Source organism: Zalophus californianus, chromosome 4 (assembly GCF_009762305.2).
Source record: "Zalophus californianus isolate mZalCal1 chromosome 4, mZalCal1.pri.v2, whole genome shotgun sequence".
In the NCBI taxonomy this organism is placed as follows: Eukaryota; Metazoa; Chordata; class Mammalia; order Carnivora; family Otariidae; genus Zalophus; species Zalophus californianus.
Genome location: NC_045598.1, coordinates 52,902,103 through 52,920,436, shown reverse-complemented (window position 1 = coordinate 52,920,436; position 18,334 = coordinate 52,902,103). Strand labels below are relative to the sequence as shown.

General features: G+C 40.8%; 1 protein-coding gene across 4 annotated transcripts in view; it reads right to left on the bottom strand.

Annotated features, from left to right (window-relative positions):
- CACHD1 (cache domain containing 1) overlaps positions 1 to 18,334 on the bottom strand; it is a 208,044-nt gene that overhangs the window by 86,939 nt on the left and 102,771 nt on the right. For all 4 annotated transcript variants that reach the window (XR_004820024.1, XR_004820025.1, XM_035727197.1 and 1 more), the window contains exon 3: positions 12,727 to 12,875. Coding sequence is in view for 2 of the 4 variants with exons in the window: in XM_035727197.1 (XP_035583090.1) it covers positions 12,727 to 12,875 (149 nt within the window). In the remaining 2 variants the exon portion in view is untranslated. The remainder of the gene's footprint in view (positions 1 to 12,726; positions 12,876 to 18,334) is intronic.

Sequence of the window (18,334 nt, the reverse complement as noted above, 5' to 3'; positions counted from 1 at the left end):
GTGGGGACTTCCCGGGACTAGAGACTGGAAATTCGTGTGGCTTCTTCCTTTGTAAATAGCCGACAACTGTGAGTGGTGGGACTCAGCCAACAAAGACAAGCACGAAGAACCTCAGAGTTAGTAGATGACCTTGCAGATGAACTGGTTCATCCTCTCAGGCACAGAGCAGGGGAGAGGGAAGAGGCCTGCCCCAATCTCCCCGTTCTGTGAAAGCAGCATGAAATAGAAAATGTGGAATACTCATGGCTGTGTCCTCACAAAGCATTACTGACACAGCATCACAAAGTTAATAAAGCTGTGCGTGTGCATCATCATACGAGGCAAGTGGAGTCCCCAGAAGAGATTATAGACAGAATGGTTTTCAAATCTTGGCATTCGTTGAAAACACTTTGATATTATTTGCACAATAAACATATGAAAAGCTCAAGGAAAGCTTCCGGTTCTCTGCTACTATAGGGTCTATTTCTTAAAACTAGTATAGTCTACTAGCTTGTTTCTTTCAGAGACTAGTTTTTTTTTTTTTTTTTTTAAGGAGGAAAAAAGAAAAGAAAATCATAGGATCAGCTCTCCCTAAAATCCACAAAACGCCACTGGTGAAATTCAGTATTCTAAGCAGAGTGGCAGGTCTCCCTTCCTTGAGTAAGGGTCACAGGAGGAAAAGCCAGAAAGCAGGACCGTCAGCTGACCCAAATGCAGGTGTGCTTTCTGCTGGGAGGGTGTTCTTCGACTGTCCTTTAGGTACAGATATCTACTACCTACACACACGCGTGCACACACATGCACAGAAAGGACATAAATTACTGCAGGAACATGGTTTTAAGACTGAGAAACAAACTAACCCAACTATGGGAGGTTTATATTCAGCCAACTCAGGAATTTCAGAAGGTTATACAACAGCCTCAAGTGAAATTCCAAGAAGGAACACAATGTTCAGCATTTCAATTGGCAGGTAAGCCATTCCAATTTTACCACCGGTCAAAATATTTTGTCATTAAAAAAAAAATGATTTGAAATCAGGTAACCCAGATGACACATCCTACTCCTTGAGCGGGCACACAACCCCTCTGAGCCTACTTCCTCATGGGCATAACGGCAGGGGGGGTGGGGAGGAGACAGTACCTATCCCACCACAGTTGTTGAGAGGATCATTTGAATAATCTAGGTAAAATAACATTTACAGAAGTAAAGCCCAAGAAAGTATTTCACTGAAGTGTAAACATAGGTAACTTTTACAGACGTTAAATAATGTAACTTAGTTGGCCTTCTGAAATGTAAAGCATTTTATAAAATCTTTGTTGAATTTTGAGCTCTACTGAAATCCTTCTGGTGCTTAATATCCATAAAGACTGTATCTGTAACATTTCACCTGCCTGTAGGTAATAATAATTTTTAAAAGGACTGGAGATGAAAGTTTGAGATAAGGGAGAATAACTTGAAAGGCTAAGATTTGCCATACGGCACTTTGAGGGCAAAAACACAAAACACACCTTCTTGGGGGAAAGAAGAGGACCTGCAATAAAATGAAACTCTGTTGTCAAGGACCAAGCTTGTCACATTATTTGACCTTGTGACATGGAAAGAACAAAAGAGCAAGAGTCATAAGTGCAAACGCACCTGGCTAAGTCACAATGTTTTATTTTTCATAGAAAACATAAGAGCAATTAAGTTTTTTTTTTTTAAAGATTTTATTTATTTGACAGAGACAGAGAGATTACAAGTAAGGGGAGTGAGAGAGGGAGAAGCAGGCTTCCTGCCGAGCAGGGAGCCCGATGCGGGGCTTGATCCCAGGACCCCGGGATCATGACCTGAGCTAAAGGCAGACGCTTAACCGACTGAGCCACCCAGGTGCCCCAATAATAAGTCTTATTATAAGAAACTGTATACAGGGTTAAACACTTTGCATCATTTTTTCACGTGCATTACCTTAAAATAGGATGAGGCCAAACAGGAGTTGCCCACATATGGGTCAGCTATTATGTCTAGAAACATCATTTTAAACAAAACTATGTATTAGCACAACATTAAAATGATACAGTTCAACTTGGCCTTGTCTCCTGAACTGTCATGCATATAACATAGTTATGTGGGGGGGGGGGGCGGGGGGAGGGTTTGTGGGATGAAAATAAAATGATGCTACAGGCTAGTCTCAACTTGCCAAACACCTCCCCGGGATGATCTGCGTGAACTGGAAATCAAAATCAGCATGTTCATACTGAATTCATCTTCCTCTTAAAAAATCTTTTGCTGGGGTGCCTGGCTGGCCTAGTTGGTAAACCATGTTACTCTTGATCTCATCATAAGTTTAAGCCCCACATTGGGCATAGAGCCTACTTAAAAAAAAAAAAAAAAACTTTTGCTTTTATTTTTACTTTTTAGTTAATATATTTCTATCTTCTGAGATGCTCAATTTAAAATTTATAACCATCTTTTAAAATCTTTCTCCTACCTAAATCTCCAATGAAATCTAGTTGGCAGATTTTATATATTCCCTGTCTAGGGGCTACATATATTCTATGTAACCTACCACCACGTGGGACATCATTTACTCTCCCACAATCCTTCTTTGCGGTGCCATTCCTTTTCTCCTAGATTATCAGGATGGCCCGATTTGACAAGCAATTTCCTCTCTACCACAACTACCCACAAACCCTCCTTTGCCAGATAGTTAATTTGCCCAAATCTCAGACTGACCACAGCCTTTCTTTGTTTTAAAATCTACTGTTTACAGAGAAAAATGTGTCCAGTTGACCAAGGATTTTGAGCCCTGCCCAGTACATCTCTTATCCTCCCCTGCAGCTCTCTCTTCCACCTCTGCACGCTCAAAGCTTTATGATGCTTGCTCATTTCCATCTGAAGCATCCTTCCCTAGGTCTACCTGTAGGAGTTCCACTCTTCAAGGCCCCAGCTACCACTTCTCTACCAAGACTGAGTGCTCAGAGGCCTCTGTTCATAATCACTTTTTCTTCTAAAGGAGACTTTGGATTTTTCATGGCACTTGACACAGTCCACTTAGCTTACTCTAATGTCCTATGAGCTCCTCAAAGTACAGATTGCTTTATTCATCTTCGTCTATCAGACAGTATCTGGTACAATGTCTTGCACATTAACTGCCTTGAACAGAATCCAGACAAGTTGAGTTGAAAATGATATACATAGGTATTTGGAAATTTGTTTTTAAATTTACCCTGCATACAATCATTACTATTATAATTATTCATATCCACTTACTATATTAATGATTAAATCTGATAACTGAGATAACTAAGTCAACATAAGCCTACATTTCCTATCAGAGCTTCTAACAATGGAATAATAGTCAGAAGAAAATAATTATCATAAACAGGCATAAAGGTACTTAAATTTCTGTCCAGAGGTGAAGTAGCTCAATAATTCTGTTATCATCATCATTACCAGTACCCAAAAACTAAAGACAAAATCAGGTTTGCTACCATGCACTAACTCCTTCAGTAGATATTTAATGGGGACCTGTTCACGCAAGGTGTTGAATCTGACCGGGTCCCTAAATTAAAATGTAAGAAGAAAGATGAGAGCACACACATAGTACAAATAGGACTTAGAACTTGGCATCAACCACTCTTACATTTACTCAGAATCAACCTCAACCACCTTTGGCTCCTCCCTCTTCTAACGCCCAAGATAGTGGGTGCCCATAGCCCAGTTCATGCCCCACTTGTTCCTTGCCTACTTAAATGCAATCAGACTAGGTCTTCTAGTTGTACGCGGTTGACAGGTAAAAATTCCCTTAAAGGGGATCTTCATTTCATTCCCTATCTCAAAACTCTTTGATTCTCTCATTCAACCATTATTTATTGAATGTCTACTGTGTATCAGACAGTAAAGATAAAGAAGCACGAGAATTGTCCCTGGCTTCATTTACAGTGCCTAATGTCTCCTGAATAAAGTTCAGTTCTTCAGTCCAGCATTTGAGGGCCTCTATTTTCTGAAATGAACCAACTTCTCAGATGCCCCTTCCATCATGTACTCCAGAAACAATGTAATCTTCAGTGCTCTTGGCCATTTCTAGCCATGGGATTTTCTTCATATGGCCCTTTCTCTCCTGGAAAGCTCTTCTTCCATATTCCTCCATGTTCAAATCCCTTTCTTACTTCTGTACTCAGCTGAAATGCTTCTTCCTTAAACTATTCCACAAATGTTTATTTTTTAAATGATTTAATGAATGAATAATTTCATCTCTGTAGACCTTGCTCTATAATACCATCTTTTCCCCCCTTGGTGGCTCTCAAAAAGATGAAGATAAATACTCTCATAAAATCTAGAATTTACAAATTTGGGGCAGTGAGAAAAGTTGCCTATAATGGCAAATGGCTCCAGTTAGAAACAAACCTTCTAAGAAGGCTGAGGGAAATTAACCTTGAGAGCTGGGTCTCTGGAGTATAGTTCAAACTGCTCCTTTTACAGCTGAGGAAACTGTGGACTAAAAAGGTCACAGCAAATTGGCAGAGCAAAGGCCCATTTAGTCTTAGTACTGTACTGCAATGATATAACCTGAATCACAACTGAACTTAAACTGAAAAGAAAACTGTCTTCACTGCTTAAGGTATTTCTTTTCCACCAGGGTTAAGACTGAGAGGATTTTTAAAATTAAAAATTAAAAAAGAGGGGCGCCTAGGTGGCTCAGTCATTAAGCATCTGCCTTCAGCTCAGGTCATGATCCCAGGGTCCTGGGATCAAGCCCTGCATCAGGCTCCCTGCTCAGCTGGAAGCCTGCTTCTCCCTTTCTTAATCCCCCTGCTTGTGTTCCCTCTCTCGCTGTCTCTTTGTCAAATAAATAAATAAAATCTTAAAAAAAAAATTTAAAAAGAGGTTTGTCTCCTTTTAAAAATGAAAAAAGGCTCACGTCTGAGTCCAGCTTAAAAAAAAAAAAAAAGGCAAACACAAACTTTGACCTGAAGCTAGTAAGTCCCTAAAGAATCCTAAGGATCCTAGTTTAGGAATCTGAACATTATGGGTCAGCATGTTAGGCATCAAAATTAAAAACAACTCTATAACTTATTTCTGGCTCCCATGGTATCAACAATACTTGAACTTAATATGTGAACGTAGAAATTTGCACATCTAAATCATACCACAAGATACACAACCAATTTACATGGAAAAAAGACTTTTTAAAAAAGATTTTTAAGCGGCGCCTGGGTGGCTCAGATGGTTAAGCGTCTGCCTTTGGCCCAGGTCATGATCCCAGGGTCCTGGGATCGAGCCCCACGTCAGGCTCCTGGCTCAGCGGGGAGCCTGCTTCTCCCTCTCCCTCTGCCTCTCTCCCTGCTCATGCTCTCTCTCTCTCTCTCTGTCTCAAACGAATAAATAAAATCTTAAAAAAAAAGATTTTTAAAATCCATCCATGTATTAGAGAGAGAGAGAGAATGAGAACAAGCAGAGGGAGCAGCAGAGGGAGAGAGAGAAGCAGGCTCCCCACCAAGCAGGCAGCCTAACGTGGGGCTCAATCCCAGGACCCCGAAATCATGACCTGAGCCAAAGGCAGATAGATGCTTAACCGACTGAGCCACCCAGGCACTCCTACATGGAAAGAGACTTACTCAGCTGCCTGCACTCCTTTCCAGGCAGCTATTAACACGAACATCAAATTTTTAAGAGAAACAGTCTAGTAGGATACAGCATAAAGTTTGAAGAGTGATAATCTGGCATCCAATCTAAATGTGACTGTTAATAAAAATTTAACTTCAATGGTAGCTCTTGCCACACAATTTTCTATCCTTTCTCTAAGAGTGTGTGTTGGTGAATTTTATGTGTTAATTTGGCTGGCCCAGGGTACCCAGATATTTGGTCAACCATTATTCTAGATGTTTCTGTGAGGGTATTTTTGGGATGAGATTAACATTTAAGTCCAATTAGTTGAAGGGTCCAATTAGTTGAAGGCCTAATAGAATAAAGACTGACCTCCCCAAGCAAGAAGGAATCTGTCAGCAGACTGGAATTGCAACTCTTCCTAGGCCTCCAAACTGCTGGGCTACCCTACAGATTTTGGATTTGCTTCTGCATAATCACATGAGCCAATTCCTTAAAATAAATCTACCTCCCTCTCCCTCTCTTTCACATATCTCCTCTTCTATTGGTTCTGTTTCTCTGGAGAACCCTAACACAGGGTTAGAACAGTGGCTATTCATGAAAAATGCCACCAGGAGCCTGTGTTCTTGCATCAGAACCTATGCTGGTTGCTTTGTCTCTAGCCCAATACCCCCAGTAGGTTTTGTGGTAAGAACTAACTCTTGAAATCATATTGTTCTAGTGGGTGGCAGCCAGGGATGCATTAAATTTGGGTTCTCAGAAAATGAGATGAGTGTTCCCCGCCTTCCCCGGTGACTACATTAATCTCAGTGGATGTTCCATCTCAAAGAGCTCCTTGAAAAATAGCAGGAATCTAATTTGACAATGTTTCCCAGAATTTCTTCTCTTTTTGGAATTAGTGAAGCTTTTAAAGTCTGCCCTGATGGGTATGTGAGAATTCTCTATAGAGCTCAAGTCTAGCTGCAGGTGGCTGGCTTCCAAGGACCTTGAGAACCATCGCTTACTGACTCTAGCTCCACCAGAGTATCACTTTGCTCATCTCAAACCTGGCCTGGATGCCTTAAATTCCCACCACAATTAACCAATTCACAAGCATTAACTAAAAGTGAGGACAACAGCACTGAAACCCAGGAGACACACACAAAAATAAAAATCTAAGTTCATCTTCCCAGTATTTCCTTCCTAGTTTACCCTCATATTGTTCTCCTTTTCTTAAAAAAAAAAAAAAAAAAAAAGGCATAAGAATGAAAAAATAAGAATGCCACCAGGCAGGAACACTCACAAAAGAAACTGGGGAAGGGAAGAAAGAAATGGATTAAGAGACATGGAAGATAAAATTACTGATTGGTTTGTATAAAAGCCAAGGGTTAGTGGGTTCTGCTGAGTCAACAATAGGTTCAGAGGTGCTCCAGAGAACACCATCTCTGTGGCAAGCCAGGTTTCAGGGACAGATACTCTAAATGTTATGCATACAGGAGCTAGATTCTTTAAACCTGACATTTTCTTAAGTCAAATTATTGGTATTATACAGTCCTTTTAGACCAGGAGTTTCAAACTCAACACGTTGGTGTGGGCCAAGCAGCTCATTAAAGTCAGGGGAATGGGTTGGGTGTAATCCACAGGGACTAGTAGTAACTGTGTGAAAGGGCGAATGTGGGCCCGGGCCTCAAAGGGGAATCATGCAAGCTGACTGCTGCCCAGTGGGAATGTGGACCCACAATTGCCGGATCTTCTGATTTTAGAGAAGACAGAATTTTGGATTTTTAAAATGCATAATCTCCCCAAATTTAAATGTTGGCAACAGATTTAAAAACTTATAAATTTAAAAACCTTTACAACATCCTGTGGGGCCAAGATAAACACATTTGTAGACCAGATATAGTCCCTGAGCGTAATTCTGCGTGTGTCTGCACACTTGTCGTGGGAGAGCCCAGTCTCTCATGTGCCCTCATCAGCAACCCAACACAGGGGAGCTGTTCATTAAATAAGTAAATGAACTCGTTCTCAAAACTATGTCACTTTAAGTGACAAGACTGAAAATGAGTTTATCTTAGATTAAGCCATCACCTGATTTTTTTTCCATTTTAGAGGAGGTCATTCCTTCAGCAAACATTGACAGAGCACCTAATCTTCACGCAGGGCCTTGTACAAAATAATTAACTTGTAGGACTCCTGAGTAGGAAAGAGTTGAGTGGTCTAAGAAGGACAGTATCAAAATCATCTGAAAAATCAATTCTCTGTTGGTTTGCAGGTTCTCTCTGCTGTCATCATGGTATAAACTTTCAGAATCTCTAATAGGACATTTTAAAGCCCTTCTCTCTTCTGAACTGGGCATTTTATTAAAACAAGCATTATCAAGCCTTTGTGAGAAAAATAAATGGATTATAAATCAGTAACAATGAAATTCTAGGCTTGAAATAAAAATTGAATATTGGCTATTGGTTAAAATTTGTTGTGAAAATATTGTCCTAGTACTAACTCATCTTTGATGCCTTTGGAGAAGCAGCCAGGTCAAACAGGCCACAGGCAGGCACTTAAAATGTTAGTAACAAACAGCTTGAGCACCACTGGGCCAGTGCTAGGTGTCAAAACATGTTTATAGAGCCCAGATGTTTAAGAATGGACAAGATCCAGATCTAAGACTGGAGGTCCCTTATCTCAATTGCTTATATTTCTTATAATGGCAGTATGAATACATTTGCATGTAGCCAGATATACGACATGGGCGCCAAGAGTCTGCTTTATAGAACTGTAAAATCTCACAATTTTTAAGAACTTTAGCAATACTCTTGAGTCCATTTTTCATGAACTTTCATCATTACCCTATCTATCACCTTCAAGATTTTGGTCACATTCACTTAATATTTTCATTTAAGTGAGTTCACTTTTAAAGCAGAGAAAAAAAGTGTATCTCTTGACCTGGAGGATAATATCCACACTTACCAAATAAAGAAGTTACAAACTAAAGACAGCTCCCTATGGTGACCCTGTGAGGTATGTATTATCCTTATTCTCAGCTCACTGATGAGATTGAGGCTCAGAATTAAGTGACTCCCCAAGGTCAACTTATGAAAGAGGCTAGATTCAAAACCAAATCTGCCTACTGTTAAAAAAAAATTGTTCTTAGTTACGTCCTCAAATTGCTTCCCAAGACTGGGAGTTCTTCCTTTCTGTGTTTAACTCGAACATGAACTCCCCGAGATTCAAAATGTAGACATTTTTGGAGGGAATGGAAAATATATACTGAAAATGTGTTTCAGTAAGATACCAAAACAGCAAGTGTTGAGAAAAGTGTTGTATGAGGGACTAGAATAAAGGCAACGAAGGATTCCCATCCTGGCTCACCCCAAAAACTTACTATTAACTGTTTCCATTTTTGAATCTTCATTAAGAAGGTGAGAGAGAGAGGCGCTTCGGTGGCTCAGTCGGTTAAGCATCTGGCTTCAGCTCAGGTCATGATCCCAGGATCCTGGGATCGAGCCCCGCATCGGGCTCCCTGCTCAATGGGGAGCCTGCTTCTCCCTCTCCCTCTACCTGCCGCTCCCCCATGCTTGTGTGCTGTCAAATAAATACATAAAATCTTAAAAAAAAAAAAAAGTGAGGGCACCTGGGTGGCTCAGTTGGTTGAGCAACTGCCTTCGGCTCAGGTCATGATCCTGGAGTCCCGGGATCAAGTCCCGCATCGGGCTCCCTGCTCAGTGGGGAGCCTTCTTCTCCCTCTGACCCTCCCCTGTCTCATGTGCTCTCTCTCATTCTCTCTCTGAAATAAATAAAAAAATCTTAAAAAAAAAAGAGAGAGCGTCTCATCATTTTAGATAGTGTGTGTGTTCAGCTAATTGCTAGAAAAAGCATCAGCTCGGAGTTACTCCAAAAACTCCTAAACACATATCCCTGAATAAGTGAGCTCAGTCCGAACCAGGAAGACCCTAAGTGAAGGATAGTCATCCCTTGCCACTCCCCGCTGTGAACAGTTTCTATCAGTTATCTCTTTAATATGCCACCAGAGGGAACCTGTTTTTCACTCCTCCATAAATCTTCTGATTACCCAGCTTCATTGTCTGAACCGCCCTGGTTTTACGAGCTTCACCCCAAATGGAAGCTAGTTCTGGCAATGACTCCTAGGGAGGAGATAAGATTGCACTGCATCTCTCCAGAGCCCCCATGCAACATTCAATACCAGCCTCTGAAGGAGGGAAGGGCCTCCTATTAACGTGCTTACTCAGTGTGTAGCCTCCTAGGAGAACAGAAGTCCCTGGGATGGTAAACCAAACTAAATGAGAAATTCCCGCAGGGCAGACACTACACTTTGTTTTATTTTTTCACCAAAAGGTGGACCACTGAATTTTGCCAACCGTCTGCATGGCCTGCATCTCAGACCTCAACCCTTATATCTCAGCAAATTCAATATGGAAATCACGGTCTTTACCCCAAAACATTTTGATATAAGTCCTCCCAAAGTTTTAATGTGTGCATGTATGTATGTATGCATGGCCATTTTCACCAGTCAGCAAATACTCTTTTACCATCTCATGTTTATGGATGTGATAACAATCTCCTTGACTAATCCCCTATTATTAGAAATTTAAGGTATTGACAACATTTTCTATTCTAAATCATACTCCCATGACTTTCTTTACAAGCTTCTCTTTATAAACATATCTTATTATTTTCTTATGACATTCCCCCAAATGAGCCGATCAAATAACATGCACATTTCTAAAGTTCACAGAATCTTTTGTGCTGCCATCCATCTGGTACATTTCTCTGCATTGAGGAACCACAGTACCTCTCTGTGTTACATTTTGTGCTATTAATTATGTTCAGTAGTTGCCCTCCACCCCCAAAGTTTTAATTTGTTGAGACTAGACATCCCCTTACTCAACTTGGATTTTGACAAGTAGTAATTAAATACAATTGCCAGGTGCTGGGGTAAAAATGCACGAGGTGTAATCCCTGCCCAGAACAGTAGGGGAGGCAGAATCACCATCAACAACCCATGATACCTTACGTTCTACACTGTAATAGAGGTGTTTGAAACTTACTATGGGAACAGAGATGAGGGAGCAAGTGAATCCCTCCAGGGGCAAAGGGAAATGGGGGGGGGGGGGGGGGGAGAGAGGGAGAGAGGGAGAGAGGGAGAGAGGGAGAGAGGGAGAGAGGGAGAGGGGGAGAGAGAGAGAGAGAGAGAGAGAGAGAGAGAGAGAGAGAGAGAGAGAGAGAGAGAGAGAGAGAAAAGAGGAATTAGGAAGCTATGGAGAGAGGCAAATTGTTGAGTTACTTCTTGAAACATTACTAGAAATTCACAAGATGGACCAGTAATGGGATGAACACATACAGGATAGATTTCCAAGTAGAGACCAGTCAATTCAAGCTTGTTGTTTCGAGTAGAGCAACAGTTCCACTTAGGAATTTATTTAAACCTCCTATCTTTTGAGGCAGGGTTTTTCACCCTCTGCACTACTGACATTGTGAACCAGATAATTCTTTGTTTGGGGGGTGTGTCCTGTGCATTCCAGGACATGAGCAGCATCCCAGCCCTCTCCTCACTAGATGCCAGTAACAACTGTTCCCCACCTTCCAACTGTGACATTGCCAAACGTCCAAGGGGAAAGGGGGATAAGGTGAGGGATGGAAATCACTCCTGGGCCGAGAACCACTGTTTTAAGCATAATTCTAGCTTTAAGGATTTCTCTCTTACTATATACTAGCTCTTCTTGTTCTGAAAATGATTTTGTTCTTTGGTTCAAAACCCAACTGGGCCCTCGTTGTCTTTTTAGATAAGAAATAAGTTGTCAAAAATATTCAATTACTGATGCCCCAACTACAAAAAAAGGACATCTTCTTTGATTACATTTTTAGTAAAAAATGAGATGTTCACTATGATATGGAAGTGTGTGTGTGCGTGTATGTATACACAAGGGTGAACATTTGTTCAGAAAATTACCAAGTATTTTTCACATTTGGTCTCATTGAATGCTCACAACACTCTGTGAAGTATTCATCACCGTTCCCATTCTAGAGACGAAGACAGAGTGGCTAAGACAGCAAATATCCAAGACCATCTGAGTGTTAGGGAGGATTCCTATCCAGACAGGCTCATTCTACATTGTATACATTTTCCCACTTAGTTTAGTAAACAACTAGTAGGAGCTTGTTAGGCTGCAGAGTAAGCCAGGGAAAAAAGCTCATCTTCATGTCACACAGAGAATAAAATGACTTAAGGATGCCCTGCTATCTACATAGCCCACCAAGAAACCATAGTAAGTAAAAAAAAAAAAAAAAAAAAAAATTGCTTCTGGAAGCAAAACATTTAACCACCAAAAACTATGTTGTATCTATCCCTTCCATGCCTTTAAGAGCACTTACTGTGCAAAAAGGGGAGTAATACATACTAATTATGATAACATTTATAATTTTTAAAGGATGTTAACAGCTTTTAATCACTCACAATAGCCTTAGAAAATTGGTCTAATAAAGATTATTATCCACCGATATAAAACTGCACATAATTAATTAAGGTCACCCAGCTAGTTAAAGACTAAGTAAAAATTCAGTTCTTTGTACCTCTAGGTAAGTGTTCTTTCCACTACAAACAATTCCTGGCATCACATGACCCTACACCCCTCCAGATATAACTATCACTAGGCTAATAAATAAAAATATCCCTAACTGTTGCAACTAATTCTGTTGCAATATTATCTGAAGCCATATTTCCCATTAGTATAGATGCTATCTTTAAAAGTCCCAAAGTATGAAGTGGGAATTTTTGCTACTCTTTTCAAAGACAAAAGGCACTCCCTTAAATTAGGCAAATTGCCAGAATCAGTGAGGCTGTTTTATTCATGACCCACTAGTCGACACCTGACAAAATGTTTGCAATTTTCTTAGCTTAATTCAACTTTGTACTCAGCTAATATTTGATACTTCTGAACCTGAATTCCAACATGGCAAAAAGGTGAGCAGGAAGGGCCTAGGAATTTCCGGGACATAGAATGTTGAGTCCCACTTCTTTAAAAATCACTTGTCCATGTAAAGACAAAGAGCTTATTTAAGATTGAAATACTATACACTTTGCAATAAGCATGCACAAGGATTTGAATATGAATGGAAAGCAATTCAATTCCGGGTTTCAACAAGACAAAACTATTTTTAAAGTCTTACTCCATCATGGAAGGTGGGATGGTGCAGCAGTCTTGAATTGCAGTGAGAGGAGAGGTTAGGTGAGCCGTATAGGAGGCTTCTACAACTTGCTTGTTCCGATTGACCACATCCAAGTAACGGTTGAACTTCTCTCGGATTTTTTTGGCTAGCTGTGAGACAAACAGTAAGCAAAATGAATCAAAAGCCCACCACAATAACCCACAGTGTTTTTTTCCTAATAAGCTCATTAATTTATATTACAGGCTGCATGTATTATACTTCAGGTAAAACCAACAATATATACCTAAGTCTCATTCTACGGTGTAAATTGAGATAAAAACTGCAAAATGTCCAGAAGTCCCAGAAGGATAGTCAGACGACAGTAAAACAGTTATCTGCTGTCCTAAAATAGCTAACGATACACTAAGAACTTCTCATGTGTATGAACTCATATAGAACAAGAGTGATCCATAAAATGCCTTGCTAGATAAAGGAAAACAAAGTCTACTGATAACTATTGTCAGCATGACAGCATTAGGACTTAAACAGCAACAACGGTGTTGTAAGAAAACAACCCGCTATTCATGGTTCTGGATTCACACAAATCTTCAAGAGAAAAACATGTGAAGAAGGGAAAGGACATACAGTATCTTCTGCTACACAACTCCAGGGGGGGCACCATTCACAGTCCTCCGTGTGAATGGCAAATGTCTGGAGTTGTACAACGTAGACATCCACATAAAACAAAATATACAGTTAAAAATATATTCATGTTTACTCTGTCACACCTTTAAGATGGATAAATGTCTTTCTTAACTGCTGTGAACAGAACACTTCATCATAATTTACTTTCATGGGGGAATAACAAAAGCAAATGGATAAGCATACTGCTTTTTCCTCATTGTTGCCATCAAATATCACAGCTTAATTAGAGATCTCCAAGGAAAACAGTGTTGTTTTTCTTACCCTTAAACAAAACGTTACCCAAATGAAATGACTGACAGAATTATAGCTAATTGGTTTTGTAGAGCTATTCATTATCAGCACACTAGAGGAGAACTAATCATCTCCTTTGGGTCATGCAACTCACACGATCCAATAGCTTACAGGCTGAGGACATGGAGCCAAAGCAGGATATCTTCATTTGTTATTTTCAAGCCAATTCCAAACTCTGAGTTTGTTCCATTGATGTTTGGGAGCTCTCAGAGTTTCACTTAAATAACGGTGGTTCTCAGCCTTGCTAAACAATGCACAAACTATGAAGTTTAGAAAAATTTCCGGACATAACAAGTGTATCAGAGTAACATTTCATCTGATAGAGAATTGTCCAAATCTGTTTTAGCATTTTCAGAGGAGGAATTGTGTGTCCTTTATTTTTTAAAAAAGATTTTATTTATTTATTTGAGAGAGAGAGAGAGAGAGAGAGAGAGAGAGAGAGAGACTCCTGCTGAGCAGAGAGCCTGATGCGGGGCTCGATCCCAGGACCCCGAGATCATGACCCGAGCCGAAGGCAGACACCTAACCAATTGAGCCACCCAGATGCCCCTGTGTGTCCTTTAAATTAACAGATTCTAATCTCTGAGCTCGAATTTATTATTTAAAAAAATTTTACGTTTTTCTCACTGAGGTCTTCACGATAAAATGTATAGACACAGTTTAATTTCCCATCCAAATTTAAACCACTGGTGATTTTGCCACCACCCCCACCCCCACCAGCAGACATCTGGCAGATTTTGGAGACAATTTTGGCTGTTAGAATGCGGTAAAAAGTGCCACTGACATCTGGTAGGTGGAGGCCAGAATGCTAAATAAATATGTGCTCAATAAATTGGCTGTTTTTTAAAACAGAAGTTTGCACTAATATAACAATCCTTTTTTTCCTGGACTCTTACATTCAATGGATTAGTAGAGGAGGAGAGACAGAGTCCAGCTTAAAAACCTATATTCTCGTAGTATCCTGCATTCCCTCCCCATAGCACACACTACACTTCAATGCTGTTATCCGTTTAATGTCTGGTTACCCCACTCGACTGGATGCCCTGTAAGGGCAGGTACCACGTATGTTTTTGTTCATCTCTACATCTTCAGGACCTGCCCGGCATTGCAGGCAGATAAAAAATATTTAATGAACTAATAAAGATGAAAAAGAAACCCTCACCCCAGAGTCCTCAACCTTATCTTTTTGGTCTAAGGATCAACAACCTCTTTAAAAACTTGAGACACTTATTAAAAACAACAACAACAACAACATGTATCTGGAAACTCCATCGAGAAGAGCAAGTTCTACCTTTTCTCTCTAGGTTCTGAAGTAGTAAATATCATTAATTTTCCACCTGTAATATCAAGAGTATAGCCCTTCCTTGCCCTTGGGAACAAATGTTCTCTAACAGTATAAAGATAAGGTGTATTTGAAAGAACTAAAATTCTAAATAACATCTTCACAAACTCACTTCCAAAATTAAAATGGAATTTGTAATCATTTGTCTTTCTCTCACATATGTATAAACACACACACAAAAACATTTGAGAAATACCCAGTATTTCTTTTACACATTTGGAGAATTCTAACTTAAAGTCAGATCTAGTTAATCATGATATTCTAATTTGGCTCACTGTCCATTTTTGTATGAGCTAAGAATGAATCCTACATTTTTTTAAGAAAAGATTTTATCTATTTGAGAGAGAGAGAGAGAGAGAGGGCACAAGCATGAGCAGGGGGAGGGGGTGTGCAGAGCGAGAAGCAGACTCCCCGCTGAGCAGGGAGCCCGATGTGGGACTTGATCCTAGGACCCTGGGATCATGACCGGAGCAGAAGGCCGATGCTTAACCAACTGAGCCACCCAGGCACCCCTGATTCTTACGTTTTTAAATGTCTTTTTTAAAAAGGCATTTTGTGACAGTAATAACTAGAGGAAATTCACATTTCAGTGCTCATAAATTTTTAATGAAACAGTCATTTGTTTACCTAATTGTTTATGGCTGCTTTCATTCCAGTGTGATAGAGTTAAGTAGTTGCAACAGAGGCGATATGGCTTGCTTTACTATAGGTAGAAGTCAGAAACCCTACTGTGTCCCAATATAGAGCCACAATCCCAGTAGTTTTATAAAAATTTGCAGCAATTTTTTTAACACCCCCTTGCCTCTGACAAGTGGGGTGTATGTTCCCTCTCCACACCCACTCCTTGAATCTGGTTAGGGTTATGATGGATTCTACCAGTCAAGTACAGAGAAACTGACACTATGTAAGTTCTAGTCTAGGTCACAAAGGGCCATGCCGTTTCCACAGCTCTCTCTCGGAATGCTCTCAGCTACCACGCTGAACGATGTCCAAGACACATGGAAAAGCCACAGTTAAGTGCTTGGTTGGCAACTCCAGCTGCTCAAGCCTTCAAGTCATCTCAGCCCAGGTTCTGAATAGGAGTCAAGAAGTCTCCAGATAGTCTCCCCGATGAAGCCCCAGACATCATAGAATGGAGATAAGCCATCCCTGCTGTGCCTGACCCACAGCATCTGCAAGCATGAAGAAACTGTTGTTTATGCCACCGAGTTTGGGGTGTTTTCTTATGCAGTGACAAGTAACTCGATAGGTTGAATTCTGTCCCTAGATAAACATATTGAAGCTAAGCAATCCAAAGCTGCTCAGATCCAGGTATTACCATCTACACAGCACCAGAATTATCAAGACTGGAGCCTGTGGATCAGAAACCTGTTGCAAAGAAATTGTAGGGTTCTTCACAAAATTGTAATAGCTACTGTATAGTGGTACTTATACTATACACATGTTTAAAAATATGATAAATCACACAATCTGAGGAATGAAACTCCCACTAATATAATCAGCCAAGGCACAAAGCCAGGGCACAAAGGTCCTATTCCTGGGCTGGCCTTGGAACCAAGGAGTTCCCTGGGTGGGGAGGGGGGGGGCAGGAGCAAGTTGGCAATGTCTGCCTTCAGCCTCCTAGTTAGGATGGGCCACGAGCTGCATTTTTCATCAGTGGAGGCAGTGACCTACATGCAGAACTCAAACACACATGACAATTAACAGAAAGTCTCAAACACCAGCTCCTTCCACTTTGGATTCACATCTCTCAGCCGGAAACTCCTGTCTTTCACTTAGTGATACCCCATCTTGCCTTATTTTTAAAAAAATAATAGCCGGGACACCTGGGTGGCTCTGTCGGTTAAGCGACTGCCTTCGGCTCAGGTCGTGACCCCAGGGTCCTGGAATCGAGCCCCACATCGGGCTCCCTGCTCCGCGGGGAGCCTGCTTCTCCCTCTGCCTACTGCTTCCCCTGCTGGTGCTTGCTCTCTAACAAATAATAAATTTTAAAAATCTTAAAAAAAAAAATAGCCAACCTTTGTTGAGCCCTATGTACAGGGCTCTGTTCTAAGCACTTCACAAGCATATATCAATTTAAACTTTCAAAGAACCCTGTAAGGTACACATCTCCGTTTTTCCCTCCCGGAAGCAGACACTAAAGGTTCCAAAGTTGCTCAAAGTTACAAAGCTAGTATCTCGTAGAGCTGGCGCCCAAACCCAGTAGTATTCTAACTCCAGAGCCTAAGCTTCAACTTCTATGCAACACTGTTTCTCTCAGGAATACACACAGACCGATGATCCCCTCCTCCCATTTCTTTTCAAACCCATTTTAACAAATGCTGTGAAATTCTTGACAGAGTACCATAAGCCACACACCGTCTCATCACTTTACGATAAAAAAAAATTAGAGTTCTGAAGATACTTACATTTAGAATTGCACATAATTCCTATGAAAATCAAGACTTTGAGGGGGTTTAGAATTGAATTCTACCAATGACAGAAAAGGGAGAGGGGCAAGGTTGAAACAATGTATTCTGCAAAACCAATACCTGTTATTACTGGACTACTGTGGTATAAGTTACATCAAATGAACTTAAATTGTTCCAATTACTCCAGGGTGTTTAACTTTGTTCATAACCTGGAAAGAACAGCGGGGATAGACTGCTTTCCTTTAAGAAGTGACTTTCATAGTTCAGTATTTTCCTCAGGATTTTCATTCAATTAATTCATCTGCCATCATAGGGTAGTAAGATGCAATTGTAACTCCCATTTTACAAGTGAAGAAACTGAGGCATATGGAGCTTAAGGGTCCCCTGACTCCCATGTGGGGCTCTGGCCTCCCTCGACCCTACTGCCTGAGATGACCTCCCCGTGCCCTTGTGATAAGGAGGAATGGGAGAGTGACTCACTATGGAAAGCTCAACTCCTGCTTCACTGCAGGGTATTTTTCTCTCTCTAAAAGCAATCTCCTTCAGCATGCCAACCAAATCCAGGTGGCTCGGCGGGCAGAACAGAATCTACTGGAGTAAAGACAGCCCACAGGGAGACTAACTCCTGAATGTATCCGTTAAACTGAAGAGGACCGGCTACCAACACAGAATCTTCCCAGAGGCCAGACAGATTCTGGGTCTGTATCCTGCCCTGATCCCTGCAGACAGGAGAAAACAAAGGACGTTCTTAACAAAAGCTACAGGTGGACCCACAATCCTCCTCAGTGTAATTGAAAACAGTTTTCTTTCCACAGCTCAGCTTTCATCTTTTATCCTTCTTTACCCTCTCCCCTTCATTCCCTAAGGGGTTCCTGAATGC